General features: G+C 47.8%; 4 protein-coding genes across 5 annotated transcripts; 3 read left to right on the forward strand and 1 right to left on the reverse strand.

Moving 5' to 3' along the window:
• The first annotated feature begins 29 nt into the window (after positions 1-29).
• On the forward strand, positions 30-6,411 carry LOC128301015 (integral membrane protein GPR155). 2 transcript variants are annotated; one of them, XM_053037307.1, is made up of 7 exons: positions 30-537; positions 2,258-2,547; positions 2,620-2,766; positions 3,107-3,597; positions 3,670-4,101; positions 4,171-5,210; positions 5,282-6,411. In XM_053037307.1, exons 1-7 carry the CDS (start codon positions 227-229, stop codon positions 5,481-5,483), a joined length of 2,913 nt encoding a protein of 970 aa, XP_052893267.1. In that variant the 5' UTR covers positions 30-226; the 3' UTR covers positions 5,484-6,411. The 2 variants fall into 2 exon arrangements, with proteins under 2 accessions (XP_052893267.1, XP_052893266.1); XM_053037306.1 differs by having other exon boundaries at positions 2,620-2,762; positions 3,091-3,597.
• Positions 6,412-7,641: 1,230 nt separating this feature from the next.
• Positions 7,642-8,026, forward strand: LOC128302920 (uncharacterized). The gene is made up of 2 exons (XM_053039770.1): positions 7,642-7,648; positions 7,731-8,026. Exons 1-2 carry the CDS (start codon positions 7,642-7,644, stop codon positions 8,024-8,026), a joined length of 303 nt encoding a protein of 100 aa, XP_052895730.1.
• Positions 8,027-9,119: 1,093 nt separating this feature from the next.
• Positions 9,120-9,503, forward strand: LOC128302921 (uncharacterized). The gene is made up of 2 exons (XM_053039771.1): positions 9,120-9,126; positions 9,211-9,503. Exons 1-2 carry the CDS (start codon positions 9,120-9,122, stop codon positions 9,501-9,503), a joined length of 300 nt encoding a protein of 99 aa, XP_052895731.1.
• A 743-nt stretch (positions 9,504-10,246) lies between these two features.
• Positions 10,247-19,136, reverse strand: LOC128300297 (AT-rich interactive domain-containing protein 2). Its single transcript, XM_053036313.1, has 9 exons — positions 18,874-19,136; positions 18,701-18,794; positions 16,357-18,621; positions 15,398-16,048; positions 14,634-15,065; positions 11,259-14,105; positions 10,880-11,194; positions 10,708-10,799; positions 10,247-10,616 (listed from the first exon to the last, which is right to left on the reverse strand). The coding sequence occupies exons 1-9, from the start codon at positions 19,134-19,136 to the stop codon at positions 10,502-10,504; spliced, it is 7,074 nt and encodes a 2,357-aa protein (XP_052892273.1). The 3' UTR covers positions 10,247-10,501.
• Between the last annotated feature and the right edge of the window lie 62 nt (positions 19,137-19,198).

Raw genomic sequence — 19,198 nt, forward strand, 5'->3', positions numbered from 1 at the left:
AAATAATGTGCTACTACCCCTGAGGACGTGTGGAACGAACGCTCACGATTTTCGGTGCTTGTTTTTGGGTGTAACTCAAGCAATACGCGATGCCCGTCTGACGACAGCAGCCGACGTATAACAGGAAAATTAAACAACATCACCCTTGCTCCCGGTAGTCCTGTTCATCCCGGTCCCGTCAGTTGGCTCCTTTGGCGTCGCCGGTGTAACATAACCCCCAAGCACGATGTACCAACACTATTCGCCGGACAGCAGTAACGTCAGCCTGTTGGCAACGATGGCACAAGCAATGCGACACCTTAATGCCACACTCACGACAGTGGGTAACGGTAGCGGTGGTAGTGCACTACACCACTCACCGATCGCCACCCTCGTTGGATTGCCAGCGCTACTTGACCAGGTGCCCTTTCGCAACGACAGCACGGGCGGTGGCTTCATTAACCCGCAGGACGACACCGACGACGACGGTACGCCTACGATCTCGATGGACAATCTATACCCAGCGCTCATACAGTGTTTTGCCATCATCATTTGTGGGTGAGTACATAGTAGGGACTCGGGCGAAATGAAAAGGATCGATTTTCCCTTGTGCTTCGCGTCAACGTGGCTCCAGGAATGTCGATTTTCTATAGGCGGTATAGGCAAAGAATGAAGCACAGATGATGAAAATTCAACCCATCACAAAGGAAGTAGCAATGTATGGCGGGTGGGATTTGGGGCTTGCACATAGTTTCATACTCCTCCTTTCTCCCTTTCTCCCGGTTGCATTCCTGCACGCAAATCCCGTGGAAAATATTTCCCTAACCCTGCGTGACGGTGACATTACGGTCCAGTGCGATAAAATGGTCCGGGGGGATTTTCATCATCTCACTCTACTGCCTGTGGGATGAAAAGCATCGAGCGGAAACGACAACCCACGTCGATAAGAACTGTTTGTCACCGTAGTTTAATGTACAACAAGCTACACATGGGAACATTATTGTTGATCTTTGCAGTTTCAAGTGCACACACATACGCAGGGTGCACTATGACGACGGCATCATGAAGTTAAATGTTTTTGCTCCCCAGTACATTGGAGCGAATGTCAGCAAATAACCATTTTCATTCAAAACACCCTTTAATTACCGCCGATTTTAGGCAGCGAAAAGCTTCCCCAGAAACGCTGCCGAAGTATCTGGAAGGTTGTTGCGAATGGTACGAGAACCATTTCCGATCGTTGCGAAATAAAAGCTGAATGCAAAAATTGAATCTGAATGCTAGCTAGTTGGTGTGCACATTAAGTGTGCCAGTTTATGAGCTACGTGCGGTGCAGTGCCTTAGGGTCGCTGCAAAAACAAATGGAATAACTTTATTGATGACGATACTTTCTCTAAAGTTTGTTGGTTTAATTTTTGTACGATCGTGTTGCCACATTAGCATACAAATTTGCATCTTCTCAAGGTTCATTGAGGTTTGTTGTTCAGCTGGTTTGCTAGTGCGTCCGTTGGTACTAAGCAAATAAATAAAGGCATCATTTGAATTTGTCAGTAATACAGTTCTTTGTGCCACTAAATAACTTGTCGATCGGCATCTATAGTTAAAGAGGTTGTATATCTCCCGAAAAACCCAGCGAGCCACTTCCAGAACCTAGTAGTGAAATGGGAATTCCAACCGAACAACCCGAAAGCCCCATATTTTAGACGTGTTTCGTGTCCAAGGTTATATACCTTCACCAATCATCGACCCAGTCCGGTGCAGGACAGTCCAAAGCCTTGACTGCTGCTGCCCCTGCCGGAGTAGGATGGATCCTTCCGAGCCCGCTAAGCTTCTTAGCGTTGACTCAGCGCAACGCACCGAGCGCACCGACGGACACTCTGATTCGCCGTACCAAAAACCCCGAGGACATGCGGTTTCAATTAGGGCAATCAATTTACCCTGTCAACACGACGCCGGGTTCCGTTTCGTTTCCGAGTTCCGTGTGTCGCCCGCCCTTGGTTCGCTTGGATACCGTTGTTTTGAAGGAAGCGCGCCCCAAAGACACACAAACAGATGGCCCCGTTGATGGCAATGAAGTAGATTGTTCATGATTGTGCATGATTCATAAGGTGCTCTGTGATGATTAGTGCCCGCGGGGAGGAAAGATCGGCAGTTAAAACGCATTAAAGTGACCTTTTTTTAAGTTAAACTGTATCTCTGTTACCGCCCTTACAAAGAACCTTTCTTTTGTTTGTTAGCGTTAGGTATTAATTTATATGTTCTCTATAATATTTCTTCACAGATATCTCGCGGGACGTTTGAATATCATCAGCAACTTTGAAGCGAAAGGTCTCAACACGTTCGTTGGGACGTTCGCGCTTCCATCGGTCATTTTCCTCTCCTTGGCTGAACTGAACTGGAGTACGGTCAACTGGAACTTTTTGCTCTCGATACTGATCGCAAAGACGATCGTGTTTCTGTCGGTGGCGATCATTTCGCTACTGGTAGCACGACCCGTCAACTATGGCCGGGCAGGACTGTTGGCGATCTTCTGCACCCAGAGCAATGATTTTGCCATCGGATATCCAATTGGTAAGGAAATTAGCGCTTCATTTACTACAAATTTATGTGTTACAATCTCGTCTGTTGCAACTCTCATTACAGTGTCGGCGCTGTACTCAAAAATTCATCCCGAGTATGCGTCATACATCTACCTCCTGGCTCCAATCTCGCTCGCCATCCTCAACCCCATCGGGTACGTACTGATGGAGATCTCCAAAATCAAGGACAAAAATGCAGAAAATAGTGTAAGTAACGGCAGGGGGCGGCAAACGTTTCGGGAAAATTCTAAAACCATTCACATCGAACGATTCCATTGTGCCATTCATGGGCAAAATTGCCGTTTTTTTCGTTGCTGACACTATGCAAATAATGTTTGCTCCCGTATCAGCGAAACGATTGCAGTACCGAGCTGCTGTAAATGTAGAACGGAAGGTGACAATGAAATTATCACACAATGGCATACGGAGCACTTTGTTCACTTCTGAATTGTTTTATTATTTTTTCCCTTAAAATCGATAAACGATGCACATTGTTTGGAAGTCGGAATAGTAAAACCACATTTTATGATTACAGACGTCAACGAACGCAGAGACGAATCCTGCCCCGCCAACAACGTGCCCCGAATTAGCCGCCCAAAATCGACGAAAAATTCTCAAAGGAAAAGCGCTCGTCGTGATCAAGACGGTCGAATCGATTTTCTTCAACCCGATCCTGCTCATGACACTGCTGGGTGTGATCGGTGGTCAAATATTTCCCAACGGTTTGCCGGTTTACCTGTCGAGCGTTTTGCGCTCGCTGGGTAACTCTTTCTCAGCCACCGCGCTATTTCTGCTGGGATTGCGCATGGTCGGTAAGGCTTCGACGCTCCAGGGTCCGGGATTGATCCTGCCCGGGATACTGATCCTCGTGAAGCTGCTCGTGTTTCCGCTCATTACACGCCAAACGGTAAACATCATGAATGCCGGGGCCAACTTTAGCGAAACGACGGACCTCAGTACGTTCGGGTTCCTGTACGGTACATTTCCCGCTGCACCGGGCGTCTTCGTGATTGCTTCACAGTACAATCGCGATGTGGATTTGGTAGGTGGAAAGCTTGACCTTTTGTTTGCCACTTCCCGTGTGTGCTTAATTGTCGCCCGCTTTCCTTTCCAGATCGCAAGCAGCATGGTTGCATCAACATTTATCAGTGCACCGCTGATGTTCATCTCAGCTAAAATGATCACGATCACCAATCTCACGCCGGCCGACTATCTCAATGAGCTGGACAAGTTTTCGTTCGATATCAGCATCGTGGCTATCATTGCCGGTGTATGGACGTTGCTGCTGTTCGCGCTTACCCGCAAGGTAAAACGGATGCCACATCGCATCACGTGCTGCTTGCTCGTGTCGCAGCTCATCTGCAACGTGGGCGTCATACTGTGGTCAACGCTGGAACAAAACAGCCGCTGGAAGATGTATCTACAGTTTTACTTCTTCACCATCGGCTGTTACAGCAGTCGGCTGTGGACGGCTTTCCTTGCGATTACGATACTGTTCCTCCAGTGTCGAAGCCTTTGCTTTGTGCTGAAACTGTGGCCAGTCTTTGTGAGTTTACTCGCCGCGATACCGCGGACATTACGTCACGGAAATGGATTAATTCATAATCATTTGCAGATTGCCGCCGCTTGGGGTCTACCGACCATAATAGTGTCGTTGCTTCTCTTTTTGGACACCAAAAATATTCTTCCGACGGAAAAGCGGAATCCAAGCTTTCAGTATGGCAATGCCCAGGCAGCCATTGCCGTGTTTCTGTTGGTAATGTGCTTCATAGTGACGGTAGGCTGTTTGATATTGCATCAGCGTTTTAAGAAACGGCACGAACGATACCTGACGCTGTCCCGGGAAGTGTCGTCACCAGACACAGACACTAGCCCCGTGACGACTAGCTCCGTGGTGAATCTGCTGACGGGTGTTGGAAATTCTACCATCCACCAGCGAAGACGCCATTCGGTGACGTCGAGTGACGATGAAATCCTCCCGGCGGCAGCCACCAGATGTGAGACGGCGCCAGTTGGAAGCGGTGGATGCAGCGATGGGAAAGGTGGAGCCTGTTGCAGTAGTTCGTCCGGTACGATTCGCACCGTGGTGGACATCGAAGATCTCGCAATCGGCGCCAGTATTAACAACGATGTAAATGATCCCGGTTCGCCAACGCTCGAATCGAATGGAATGTGTTCGGCACAGTTTAACTGTCCGGCGGCTGGTAAGCAGCAGTGCCAATCGTTGATCGATCGCTACCGGGAACAGGCCAGCGATGGTTTGGAACCAGTCGAGTACGATAAGACCGGTGATCAGCAACAGATACTACGGCACATGGTGCTACTGATCCTGCTACTGTGCTCAATGTTTGTCGGTCTGTCGCTGTCCGTGTGGACGCTCATAATGGAGGGTATGTCCGGCATTTACGTCGAGCTAACGTTTCTCGATGCGTTCCTAAACTTCGGGCAGAGTATTATCGTGCTAGCTGTGTTTATAACCGACACCGGGGAATTGCTGTTGCCGATGATGAAGTTCTGGCGCAAGGTTTGGTACGGAGCGAATCTGCTACAGTTACCGATCTGGGCCGAACTTAGCACGGAAACACGGCACATTTGCGACCAGTTCACAACGCACCATTTGGAAATCTGTCGGAAAGCGATTGCCAAGGACATACGGTACGTTTGTTTTGCGGGGCTAGCTGATATCATTACCATATTAATAATTCACATTTTCGCTCTGTTTTTAGCTGGCGCATCAAAGTATATCGACGAGTATTCTATGGTAGTGTTTTTGTCGATTGGCTGTTGGAGGTGGGTCTGGCTAAGGATCGAACGGATGCAACACACTATGCTCGCCGACTGATTGATGGACGCGTCCTGCGGCACATCAATAACGTGTATCACTTTCACGATCGTAATCTGCTCTACACGTTCTGTGAACGGTTGTAAATTGCGGAATTGACTATGAAAGACAGTGTCAGGGAATGAAGAAAAAAAAACCCAACACAACCCATTACAACATATTCCACACTGCGCAGCCAATGTCGCTGGATGGGAGTGATAGGGAGGGAACAAAAGAATGGGAAGTATTAGCTATCTTGCGATGGACAAGATTTCCTCTTTCCCATCCGATGCGATAACAGGAAGGAATGCGTTGTATGGTGTTGTTGATTTTTTTTTTGCTCAAAAGCGATAAGCTATCACCAAGGGGTTGGAGATAGTTTTGCCAAATAATACCCCCCACGAAGGGTGGTTTTTATATGTGAGAGCTTTTATTTTGTTTTATTGTATAGTTTTGTTTTGTTAATACCTGTTAAGTTTATGGCGTTTGCAATTTTGTTCCGTACAACAAGTGATGGAGTGATGGACAGGTTGATACAGCCACACAGTGTGATAAAATGGGAAACTCCCTCAAGCTCAAGCAAAGCACAAAGCGTAGGCATGTTTGATTTGCTTGGGAGAAAAGTGAGAACAGGGTGCAGCTATTTCACTAAGCACTGTAGTACACGTAACAGTGTAAGTTCACACGCTTTCATGCGGTAGGAAGAAGCTTTTTAGAACAGAGCGAAACAGTTGTTTAGCTAGCAAACTATAGTTTATTGCATCGCAACGAAACACCAAAAACTATTAAAGATGCACAATAAAATTTGTGCTGGGCTTTCTACTAGAGAAACTGTACATGTGCTACAACAGAACAGAAAAGTATTGCAAATGGTGGTAACAATATAAGAGAAGCCTGTTTGCAATAAACAGAGCTCACGATCAGGCTAATACTGTTCGCGTTCTTAACAAAACAAACGCGCAAGCGAAACTATTGTGTAATATATTTAATATTTAGCAACAAATGAAATATTTATTGTGTAAAAATAAAATTATTCTGTCCTAAAGCATATTGTGCGTGTATTAATCGTTTAGAACAAAGGATGGTTTGAGCATAATCGTGTCGCCGGGACGATGGTGTGATAGTTGGGTGGTAGCGACACCGATCTACACAAGACTTCAAGAGAAGCCTGAATGTTAGACCAAGATCTCCGAGGTTACAGTCATCGTCATTGCCTCAAAACGTCGATAGAAATTCGGATATTGTCCTCTTTATTTTTGACACTATTACACCCTAAACAGGATTACGCCATGCAGCAAAGAGTAGGACTTACTTTTAGCTCTGGAAATTTTAACCTTAACTGTATACCTTACATAGTATCCGTAACCGTAACCGTATTAGTAACATAGTATCCGTGTCCGTGGTGGCGAAGCTGTGAGCGAAGATCTCCTGACATTTATCGGCAATACATGGATCTGAACTGGGATATACGAGAAAACTAAACGCATTCGATTCCAAGAAACCAAGAAGATCGTTTCAGATACCCCATAAGATCACAACAGCAAACAACTCCCTAGATGGACAACCATTCTCTGCTTATTCTTGCCTTTTGATTGTGGTCATCTTCTTCTCAGACCACGTGGCACTGATATAACTCGCTCAATAATCGTAGGTATTGAACCGAACTACCGACCAACATTCTCGGAATGTTCTTAATCCAGCCAGCGGCACCACAAGTACTACGATCTTACGTTGTACGGTCTAATAACTCGCCAATGATTGGTGATCCGTATACTTGCATCTTCAGTATACTGACAACGGGTGCGATTGGAAATAATAGTTCTTTAACGAGGTTTTACACTAGCAAATTGATCAAATGTATACCTGGAGAAGGTCAAAGTGCTGAAGGCTTGAACAAAGGACAACTGGTACTAACTCATCGCCAAAAAGAGTTCGAAAACTAACCTTCTTGGGTGGCGCTCATCATAGCACTATCTTCTTGTTTTCTGGCCCGATATCGGGATCGACTTGGTTTGGAGGCTATCTTATCGCGAAATTAAGTTACGTATTCCGTACTAGTTTTGTAAAGTTCTTTTTTCCACACTCACCACATAGGAATCCGCTCGGCACTAGTGATAGGATCTGTGTCCTGCAGTATATAAATTGTTTCGGCTTTGCACTACTGCTCAGTATCGTTCCTTGGTTCATTCCTAGAAGCACTATTAACAAGTAGACAGCTTTCCTTCGTAATAAGAAGTACCAGTACCGCTGAACTTCATCATCAACATGAAGGGTATGCAGTGCAGCTCTTTCATCTTAGTTCTTTATCACAAGATTTAAGATAATCTTGCTCATTTTATACCTCACTTCTTCAGCCGTTCTGTTCCTTGCCGTGATCGCGCTGTTCGTTGCTCTGGCCTACGGTCAGGTCACGGGTTGTGTCCGAGACGACACCGATGGACAGCCACTCTGCAATGCCCAGGAAGTGACTAACCGTCTGTACCGTAACAACTGGGACCCTACCGCCTACTGGGAGTGCGTGACTGCCAACGTGCCGGCAACTGCGCGCCGCTGCCCGACCGAGGGTATGTTCAACAGCGCCACCCGTACCTGCATCAACTGGTTCGACTGGGAATGGACACCCACGTGCAAGCCACCGAGCCGCGTCTAGGTCGCCGCAGATGGCGTAACACCGAAAAATGCCGAGTTAGTATGTAGAGTTGGGTATCCTTTTATTTCCTCTCCACTCCGTTTAAACACTACGGATACCGTCCCAACATCAAGGCAATAAAAGAGGCTGTAGAATAGAGTCACACAATTCAAACACTCGATTTGTTCTTCCAGAAGTTGGAAGATGAAAAGCTCGATCTAGTGTGCAGCGAAAAAGTTATGAGAACGCAAAGATACATTTCCGACGACTGCGGGACTGGCGGATTTGAAAGCTTGAGGATTTGGACATTAGTTTGGGGCTCTGGTTTCCTCAGCAGTAGCCAAAAGTGTCATTGAACATTGCAACTTCCCGCAATACTTCCCGTAATTGTCTCGAGCATGTAATTGCTACCAGGCAAAGCCTTACGTCACTGTCTTAAGAATTTCCGCTCGTATCAAGCGCTCTTTCGCTAAACAAGCATGTGTTCTACCATTTTGCTACCAGAGTTCGTCACGGTGCAAAAATAACATCCCACCGGCATGTAAATTTCACCGACGGTTATCGACGCAACAGCGATGCCATGCGATACGGTGGAACAGCATTTCCGGCGTGTTCCCATCAAAGACAAGATCGGTTCCGACAGCTTCAAACCTGGCAGATGAAGGTCAGTGCGCTGAAGAACAAAACTTAAAGGGAAAACGATACTAGCTTATCGGCAGGGCACGAACTTTCTCGTGGCAAAGATTGCTGACGATGGAAGTAGCAGATCGGTAACTAACCTACCCGTGTCTGACTGTCGCGCAGACTACTATCATTATTCTGATACTATGCGTCTGATCTTATCTGTTTCATGGTGGCGTTGGCTATCTTATCGAGATGTTCCGAAAGTTTTTTATTTACATTTCGTTATTTTATTTTTTGAGATGTTTTCGACATTCGCCGGGTGGTAATGCTGGTACGAGCTGACGGGAGTATCTGGGTGCTGCAATATATAACTGTGCCCAGACAGGTGCTACTCCTCAGTATCGTACTTTGGTCCATTCCTAGCAGCACTATCTACAGGTCGAACGTTTGCCCTCCGTAACAAGAAGCACCGTCGAAAGTTTTCAACACCATGAAGGGTATGCAATAATTCACTGCTGACGGAGTGCCAGCGTGCAGGATGATTAAAGATGTTCGTATCTCTTCCTCATACACCTGTTTAGCCGTTTTGTTTCTCGCCGTTGTGGCACTGTTAGTTGCTCTGGCCTACGGTCAGAATGGGTGCGTCCGTGACGACACCGATGGGCAGCCACTCTGCAATGCCGAGGAAGTGACTAACCGTCTGTACCGTAACAACTGGGACCCTACCGCCTACTGGGAGTGCGTGACTGCCAACACGCCCGCAACCGCTCGCCGCTGCCCGACCGAGGGTATGTTCAACGGTGCCACCCGTACCTGCATCAACTGGTTCGACTGGGAATGGACTCCGACGTGCAAGCCACCGAGCCGCTTGTAAAACAAAACAAAAAAGCAACCAGCAGAGGAGTAACACTAAAATGTCCGATCGTGTTAGTATGTAGCTTTGGTTATCCTTTTTCGCCTCCCCCCCCACATCGCTTAAACATTCCTCTCCAGTGATTTGAAAGGCGAGTTCCGAGACGCCACGCCATCTCTGTTTGCAAACGTACCGACATCCCGGCAATAATAAAGGCTGTAGATTAGAGTGCCAATATTAAATGTTCGATTTGGTTTTTATCCTACAATGAGTAGTAGGCTGATAACAAGCATTATTCTAGCAGGCGTGGAAAGAAATTATCCTTCGTTTAGGTTACGCTGTTCACGGTGGGGGGCTAGGTGTAACATTCCATCAATGGTTACTATGTTACGAAACTGCAACGGGGGGTGGTTTCAATTACAAAAATTGCTCCCTGTAGTAAACGTCCATTGTACACAATCGATCGGTGTTCATCGAATCGACACAGGTACAATTTCAATTAATGAAAGTTCTGTCATTCAAACGCTGCGGGACCAATTGAAGACCGTTGATTATAAAAAAATGATAGCGGATACGATAAACCAAACGAAACATGTATCGTCGGCGTATCGATATCAAAAGGTGCCAGTGGACGGGAAAGAAAACAAGCTATAAAAATAAAATTGGAAACAAAAAAGAGGAGGACCATTACACCGCGTTTTCTGGCTGTCGATCGGTGAAGAGGTCACAATTTCTTAGAAATGAATGGGAAATAAATTAGCACATCCTGTAGCTTTCAATCATTTGTCAACCATTTTTTGTTTTTATTTCTCTTTGACTCCATATACTACCCTACCCGGCTCTTCGTATCTTGAAAGTGTGCAGCTAAGAGGTAAAAATACAACCACAATTCAGTGTGAAAGGACAAAAATGTGTTAATAAGGCGTTCTTGTGTTGTCGTGCGCAAGTAGCACGGATTAAAAATAAAACAAAATGCATATGTAACCGTAAAACAATGCATCGGAGGCGCGTCGAATGCTTTAGTAATTTGGCCCTGTGTCATTCATTTCGAACAAAAGCTGCGCTACCGTACGGCTCGATTCGACGTTGCTAAGCGCCACACCGGCCAGGTGTGCCTCGTACATGCGCAGGCTTCTGTAAATGGACGGCCAGCAAGGGAATGAATGAAGAAGAGGGTGATTAATGCATGTTCCTCTCTGTAATACAGGTGTTGGCTTAATCTTACCTTTTAGCCGAATTTGTGTAAACAACCAGATTCCGTAAGATGAGGGCGGATGTAAGGCGAATACTTTTCGTTACAGGACCTTCCATTTCGTCCTGCGGATATAGCGATGGTGTTAACGAAACATGCGCATACAATTGTTTAACCCTGCACGATGTACAGTACAATACTTTACCTGGAATTCTTTAGAATTAACATATTCCATAGAATAACGTTTAATTGCATGCATCGCAGCCGGTCCAGCTGCGGACAGTTGGCCCGGTCCGTTTGAGTTCCCGTTTGCGCCACCCTCCGTACTGCCTGTATCGACCTTGGTACAGGATGCTGGCGTTGGCGATCCTCGTTCACCCGAACCACCAGCCGCTGCACTGGTAGCAACCGCCACGCAACCATTGCCCGGTCCCGATTGGCGCACCAGAGTCACCGGATACGGTTGGACGGGTTGCTGTGGTCCACCGGCAAGTCGCCTTTGGACGGCCGCCTTGAATGACTAGAAAGAAAAAGAAACGCATTTCAAATAAACACACCCATCACAACAAGTCACAACTACTTACGTCCACCGTACAATGTCGATCGAGAATGTGCGTCATGAGCGAGAATCGCTTGCGGGGCAAATTGTCGCAAAGATTTGGCCCAAGTCCCCACTGGCAGTAAATGTCCGCGCTCACGTCGACCGTATCGGGACAGTGGACGGTGCAGGCATGCCGGAACACCTCCGTAGCGGATTGGAACTTCTTCCTGGGACACCCGCGCCAATCGCATACCCACGGCCAGCTCGGATCGACGTCCTCCTCCACGATCTTTTGCGGATCCATTGCCGGAATCATTTGGATGGAGGTACTGGTGGTACCGCTGCCCGTCGCAACGGACATCGGAATAGTGATCGTGTTGGTGATCGGTGCAGATGTTGACGGTACCGTTGCGGCTGGAACCGGTGGCGATGGTGCAACGTTTGCAGCAGAAGCTGCTTGTGCCAATGCAGCCTGATGACTAGCTGCCGCGCTAGTAATGGTTGCCGTTGGAACATTCCCGCTAGCACTGGGTTGGGCAGAAATCGATTGCATCGGCAAGGTGTGTGATGCCGCTCCCGATTGGCTTGTCACGATCGTATGCGTGACGGACGTTTGTGCCAACGCCGTACCACCATGGGAAACAACCGAGGATCCGGTTGGTCCCGGTTGTCGAATATGCTGTGGACCAGCTACACCAGCTACAACACCTTGAGTCTGATTGCCGCCGGGTGCTGTTGCTAGCTTTTGCTGCACGACCTGAATGATTTGCTGTGGCTTACCTCCCGGTAAACCCGGAGTTGGGGCAGACGTTGAAGCCTGTACCACCGGCGGGTTGACATTTGGCACGGGCACGGGTTTGGTAGTAATGATCGACTGTGACGATGGTCCTGCTTGGCGCTGAATCGATAAGCTTGGCGGCAACTGTTGGGTCTGCTGGGATTGTTGCGTAGAAATGGTTGTTGTTATCGGTTGCTTCTGCTGTTGCACTGTTATTATTTGTGAAGGATTCTGCTTTATAGCTGCATGTAACAGATGTTGCTGTTGTGGCTGTGGTTGCTGATGCATTACCTTTTGGACGATATGCTGACCCGGTTGAGGAGCAGTTGCGGACTGAATAATTTGCTGCTGTATGATCTGTGGTCCACCCGTACCACCGCCGCCGTGGAAAACGATTTGCGGCGCGGGTTGCATACTTTGCGTTGTCGCTGGTAGTTGGCCTTGTGCCTGCATCAATGTTGCACCTTGATGCTGGATGAATTGAATCGTTGGTTGACCGACTGATCCACCCGCCGAAAGGTTCGCTTGCTGAATAATGTGCTGCTGCTGCTGTTGCTGCTGCTGATGCTGTCCGTGTACTCCTCCTCCCACATTGCCGTACGGTTTGATCTGGAACGTACTGCCGGCACTGCCCGGCTGCATCGTCTGCATTTGCAGCTGCTGCGGTGGTCCCTCGAAACTGATTGTCTGATTGCCCTGTGCGTTCGTGGTGATGTAGATCGGTTTCTTTTCGATAATCGTTCCACCACTGCCACCGGGTGTGGCGATCATTGTGGTGCCACTGCCCGGCATGACTGACGGTGCGCTGGACGTGATGATCGTAGCGCCGCCTGGAACGGTCGGCCCACCGTGACTGACGATCATCTGCCGAGGTAGCTGCGTCATGAGAATCTGTTGACCCTGTTGGTTGAGGAAAATCTTTTGCGCTTGCCCCTGATTCGGGGCCATCGTTCCCTGCATGGTCATCTGTGGCATGGACGTTGCGGATGGTGGTTGCTGCTGCTGCACGATGATAATCGTTTTCTGTCCGCTACCGCCGTGCTGCTGCCCTTGCGCGAGCAGCACCGTTTGTTGCAGTTGCGGCTGCGGTTGGGGCTGCTGTGCCACCACATACGTTTGGCCCTGTGGGTTGGTGGCAAGGATGTATTGTGTCGGTTGCTGATGTTGCGTCGCCAGCACCGAAGGTTGCATAATCGCACCGCCCGGTGCCGTTGCCTTTTGCAGCTGCAATGTACCGCCGCCGATCGCGTTGTGCTGCAGTATGATCGGCACCGTTTGGAACCCACTCTCCGTTTTAATGGTGGCCGTCGTTTGCGATGTTAATTGCTGCGGCGTTGGATTGTTAGTGACATTTGCTGCCGGCGTCGAAATGATCATTGGCTGGGCGCTGTTTGGTGTGACAATTATTTGCCGCTGCATCGACACGGGCATTGTTATCATTTGTTGCTGTTGCTGCTGCTGTTGTTGTTGATGCTGCTGCTGCTGCTGTTGTTGTTGCTGCTGGTGGTGCGTGATTTGCTGCAGCTTCGCCTTAGTAGCATGCTGTTCAGCATCTTGTGCAGCTTTCATATCGGCATCTTCCACATCCTCGCCCTCCGTTATCGAGCCGGCCAACTCGGCGTACAGATCAGCCGTCTTTGTTCCACCTTCCAGTCGTTTCATGGGGGGTTCCATCGATGCATCGGTAAGTTCGAATTTTCGCTTAATCGTCGTCTCACCGGCGATAATCATTTCACCCGGTTTCTTCTCCAGCAGCTCCGAAAGTACCTTGTTGGGTAACAGTTTGCCCGGAGTACCCGTGTGATGCTGATTCGGATCGTGAGGGGCAGCGATCGTTTTGATGATCGTACCCTGCTGAAGACCCGGTTGACTAAGCGGTGCCAGCGGAGGGGGCGCGTTAAACGATGTTTCATGCGGGTTCGTCGCTGTTATGACCGTGTTGGTGGGCAGTGTGCCCGGTTTGATGGATATGGTCGAATTGCCCACCTTGATATTGGTTAGATTGTTCGGGTTGTTCGACGTTACGACAACCGATGGATTGATGGAGCTGTTGGGGTGAAGCTTTTGCTCGATCATTTGCTTCTGTTTCTGCATTTGCTGCCTTTGCGCGACCTGTACAATGTTGAAGCAAGTGTGAAAAAAGTGTTACATTAAATATTCCATCAAGTTTCAATCAGTCCTGCACAGAATCAACTCATTATTAACATTGTGTACAGCAAACGCACATTCGCAATCACACTCGCACAAAACTATCAATCAAATAATAAGAGAAATTTGTAACGGATTATTGCCACGAAGTTGCATAATTGAACGACAATATTTAAATTAATTTGGAACACTGTTCTGTTAGTTGCAAATTAAACATGCTTGCTTTTTAAACTCGTTACATTATGCTTAAGTAATTTCAACGCAAGCAAAACACTCTCTTACGGTAATCTATATCAAACATGCGCACACAAACTGGCAGCGACACGTGGTAAAGCATTATTAAATGTCATAGTTCGCTCATTTGAATCATTTAGACGATAATGTCTTCGATAGGAGAACATGTACAAGCAATTAAACTTTACCATGTGTTCGCACACATTCAAGCAGTCTTAGTTTTGTCCTACGATGTTAAACGCTATTTGTTACTGTTACCTGATGCACGTTAACATTCGGTGCAATCAAACAATTGGTAGTAGGAGAATTGGTGATGGTAGTAGTGGACAAACTACTGGAGTAAGGAGCAGCAGCGGCAGCAGCAACAGCAGCGGCGGCAGAGCCAACGGTAGCAGCGGAGAGCGTACTATCGGTGACCGCTGTCGTTACCTTGTTCGCCAGCAGGCTCTTGATCAGCGCGGACGGGTTCGTCGTCGTGGAACTGATCGTCCCCGACTGGTTCATGATCGTCGTCGTGCCAGTGCCGGTATGCAAATGCGTACTGGGTCCGGGAATGCTGTGGCTCGTACCAACGGGTTGCGGTGAGATCGTCGTCTGATTAACCACGATGACGTTGTTCTTCTGATCGCTGCTAAGAACTTGCTGCAGCAAAGGTGACGATGGTGTCGACGGTATGTACTGGTGTTGTTGCTACGAGATTAAACAAAATAAAGGAGACAGACAAAAGCAAAGGTAAGTAAGTTTCTGCAAGCATTCACTTAGATCGTGATCGACACCATCGATCGATGGTGCTATGCATCGTAAGGGCAAATAAGCAACATTAAACAATGAAAGCGAAATAACGCAACAAAAGGTACGAGAAAGAGCTTGAAAAAGCACACCAAACATAACACTAAATGAAGAGAAAGAAAGAGCAAATCACGCACGATTTGACGAATGGAGAAACAAAAAAAAATGAAACAAAACAATTTGCGAAAGCGATAAACTACATCAACACGGGAAAGAAAGGCTCATCATCTTACGCCGGACGCAGTCTTATTGATTACGACACTTTTGCCACCCACTTGAGTGACTATGATTTGTTTGCCGATCGTCGTGGATCCTCCTACCGAGCCCGCTGCAGACGTTGTACTTCCGCCACTATTAGGATCGAATGGTTTTGCCGATTGGGCCTGGGTGAAATGCATGATTGCTTTGGGTTGTACTTGTTGTGGCGAACATTTCACCGCCTGTAGCGGTATCGCTTTATGCAGCACGGATGCAGATTGAGGTGGTTGCTGCGACTTTTGTGCAGGTGGTGATGGATTACTACTTGGCGGTGCCATTGCTATAACCGAGGAGGAACGGAGCGATCCCTGTGCTGACGTGACATCAACCAACCGGCATTCTGGGCCGGTGGAAACTGTAGAGCCTGTGGTAGGACGTCCAGTTGTCCCAACGTTGCTTATGACAGTACTTGACGGTTTTGCTATCGCAGTTGCAGCAGTGTTGGCTGAGTTGGAAATGGTCATCTCTCGACCGACAGTTGCAGTTTGTGTCGTAACGGTGGTGATGGTAGTAGTACAACTGATAGTGGTTATTTTATTATGATTTTGTTCGTCGACTTTTGTCAACGTGATGGAGCTACTATTAGTGCTAGTACCAATCGACGTAGTACAGTCTACAGCAGGTGTCTACGAAATGCCAGAGAGCGAGTGAGCAAAAATAGAATTTTAGGAAAATTGGTTAGCATTGAATGGGGGGTCCACGGGTGGAAGATTGTGTACAATGAAGAATGACTAATGGAAGCATCAGTCCTTCAGGAGGCGTTTGGAAAGTTCAAGAGAATTATTGTACAAGAAGTTTTTTACACCCTTATCTATTTTGAACCCAGCAATCCTTTGTCCCACGGAATAATTTCTTGTAGCAAGATTGGATTAGAAAATAGTGCCGCATGATGCGAATATAAAATCAATTTTAACCCGTTTTTAACAATACTCACCAGCACTGTTCCTTTATGCACGATCGGCAGTGGTTTGGAGCGAAGCCTTAAACCCTCGTAATAATACCCAATCGTTTCAACGCCATTCTGTTCCATTTTTAACTGTACTGGACCCACCGTCCCGCCAAACACGGCACGCACACAGCGCGGAAAGTGAGACAGCGGAACAATCACTTTTCGTCCGAGCTTGCCATTCGTGGACAGGTACAGCTTATACAGTTCCTGCTGCTCCATTCGAACGGCCGGTGCTGCTTCAAACGATGCTCTCAGCCAAGCATAGGCAAACTGTTCGCTTTCTTGCGCTTGTTGCTGCTGGATGTGTTTGGCCGCGATCGATGTCGGTGCAGCTGTAGGACTTTGAATTACTGCACCTCCTGGCGTAATGATTTGTTGTTGCGGTGCTGGATGAGGTTGTGGAGCGACGCTTGTCACTGCTGCCGTCTGCTGATTAAATGCCGTGCCGTGCTGCACAGCCACTGCTGGATCGGTACGGGCAATTACATTCACGGGAATCTGCGGCGAATCGGCTGCCGGTGGACGAGTGACGCTTACGATTTGGGTATTATTAACGGCAGTTTGGTTCGGTGGCACTGCTTGGGGAACGGATTGTACCATCTGTTGTTGGGGTTGGGTTTGTTGTTGTTGCTGCTGTTGTACGACTGGGGGAGATGGCACTGGTTTGCTGGTGATCGTCAGTGAAGGAAGCTTTGGTACCTCAGGCGTTGGATATACGAGGTGTGCGTTGCTATTCTGCTGACCTGCACCTGCAGCCTGCAACTGTCCACCGTCTTTGTGAACGGTCAGTTGGGTCATCGTTGGCGGGGGATTAGATAGTCCCACCTGACCGACTGTATTTTGATAATACGTGCCTTGCGCATGATGCGTGGCCATATTGCCCGGAATGGTTTCAACCACACGCATTAGTATGCACGCATCGGGTCCGTAGCTTTGGGCTTCCACCGTCACCAACGACACAAGCGTATCGATCACGCCACGGATGTGCATGATGGCGTTGCAGGGTTTTTCTCCCATCGATGTGAGAGAGTATATGCATTCCAATGTGTACAAGAGCAGCATGATGTCGTTCAAACATAGAAACAGACTAATCTGATCGTACAGCTTCTGGTTGAGGCAACGGTTCAGATTTTCCTCATTAGATTCTTTCTGAGCAATTTTGCTAAGCACCTCCATACAGCTTATGATCACACCGCGATCTGCACCTTCCAAACCTTCGGAAAGTGTTGACACAAGGCATCGAGTCACTTCGTCCGACTGTGGATCGTTTATGTCAATCTCGTTCGCAATGTTACCGAGCATATCCAGCCCAAGATGGTGTAAATTGTTCCATCGCGCGTTAGCACACATAATAAGAAAGCGAATGAAGGTACGGTTGCGTCCAAGCATATGCAGATTTTCCTCGTTGAAGCTTAGATTGCGAAAGATGGAAGCAATCTGCAGCACTCGCTGCCCAATGTAATCGTTCGTTCCGAGGCCCGTTCCTAGGCTGAGAAAGGAACGGAGCGATGCCGTGTTCAATCCTCCGCTCATTATCTCAAAATCGTTTTCATTTTCATCTTCATTTTCGTTGCCAGATTTAGTGTCCATATCTTCCGGTTCTTCGGGATAAATAGATGCAATCAACGCGCTAGGATCAGAGCCCATTTTCGCGAAACAGTCTTCCAGCGACAATTCCAACACTTGCGGTTTCTCGAAAAGACATTCCTTCCAGAACCGCTGCAATGAATTCTTCCGTATGTTCGAGTAGTATTCGTCGAACGTGTCCCTTAGCGAAAAGTGATTGAAAACTCCGGCGTGGGCAAGCAACGCGTACACCAGTCTCGGACACTTGTCAACCTTCAGCGTGTGCTTGTTTTCGTTGGACATCAGCGTGCATACATTAATGGCAAAATCTTGCTCATTCGGCAACGGAGACAACAGCGAAAGGATCAGCTTATCATACTCCGATGCACGATACAGATCGTCGGAAAGCTTGAGCGAAGAGCGTAATCCTTCCGGTACATTGTGTTGATGATGGTTGTACACCGACGGTGTGGAGTGTAGCATTCGAACAGACCAACGTCGATGAAGCCGCTTTTCGTCATCGTCGTCCTCAATCGGATCTTTATCTTCTCCGTGAAAGTTTACCCGTTCGTAACGATCCAAGTAACGGATATATATTTGTTTAAGTGCGATCTCATTATTCACACAACGCGTCGGAAGGTCCAGTTCTTCAATGACCTCATCCCAATCTTCGCGAGCGTTCACCTGCGGAAGGAAGTATTTGCATACGTGTGTATGTTTTAGTACGTAAATCGGAATTCCTTTTTGCAATGCGATTTCTCACCTTCATCCAGCCTCCTCGACCGATCACGATCGAGTAGAGCTTGTGAAGATCGACATCCTTTCCACTGATCTTAGGAAGCTTCAAGTACGGTGTACTAAGGGGGAAGAAAAACAGGACGCCATGTAAGTGCGTGTTGAGCATGTAAACATTGCGGAAGCACTGTGTTTCCTTACCCATGTTTGTCGTGGAACATTTGCAGATCATTCAGGAAGCTGTACTTATCCTTTTCGAAAGTTGGCTTAGCAATGTTCCGCCGTAGATTCTGTGATTTTGCCGATTCTTTCGGTGTCCCGGCAACGTTTCCGGTGGCGGTTCCGCTACCAACACCGGTGGGTGCACTGACGCTGTTGCAGCTGGCAACGCTTGCATCGTTGGTTAGCTCGTCCACTGGCATGGGCAGGCTTGTACGTTCTATTTTCACTACATCTGTCGTCATTATTCTGTTCGCATGTTCGTCTGTTTGATACGCGAAATGTTGCTGAAACTGGTGTTAATATT

This window comes from Anopheles moucheti, chromosome 3, assembly GCF_943734755.1.
Source record: "Anopheles moucheti chromosome 3, idAnoMoucSN_F20_07, whole genome shotgun sequence".
NCBI lineage: Eukaryota > Metazoa > Arthropoda > Insecta > Diptera > Culicidae > Anopheles > Anopheles moucheti.

Coding starts and splice junctions, on each gene's coding strand:
- LOC128301015 (XM_053037306.1), top strand. CDS start 227: ATGTACCAACACTATTCGCCGGACAGCAGTAACGTCAGCCTGTTGGCA. Junction 3,598..3,669: donor ACAATCGCGATGTGGATTTG/GTAGGTGGAAAG, acceptor TTTCCTTTCCAG/ATCGCAAGCAGCATGGTTGC. Junction 4,102..4,170: donor TGAAACTGTGGCCAGTCTTT/GTGAGTTTACTC, acceptor AATCATTTGCAG/ATTGCCGCCGCTTGGGGTCT.
- LOC128300297 (XM_053036313.1), bottom strand. CDS start 19,136: ATGACGACAGATGTAGTGAAAATAGAACGTACAAGCCTGCCCATGCCA. Junction 18,622..18,700: donor GTCGAGGAGGCTGGATGAAG/GTGAGAAATCGC, acceptor TTCCTTCCGCAG/GTGAACGCTCGCGAAGATTG. Junction 11,195..11,258: donor ATCGACATTGTACGGTGGAC/GTAAGTAGTTGT, acceptor TTTTCTTTCTAG/TCATTCAAGGCGGCCGTCCA.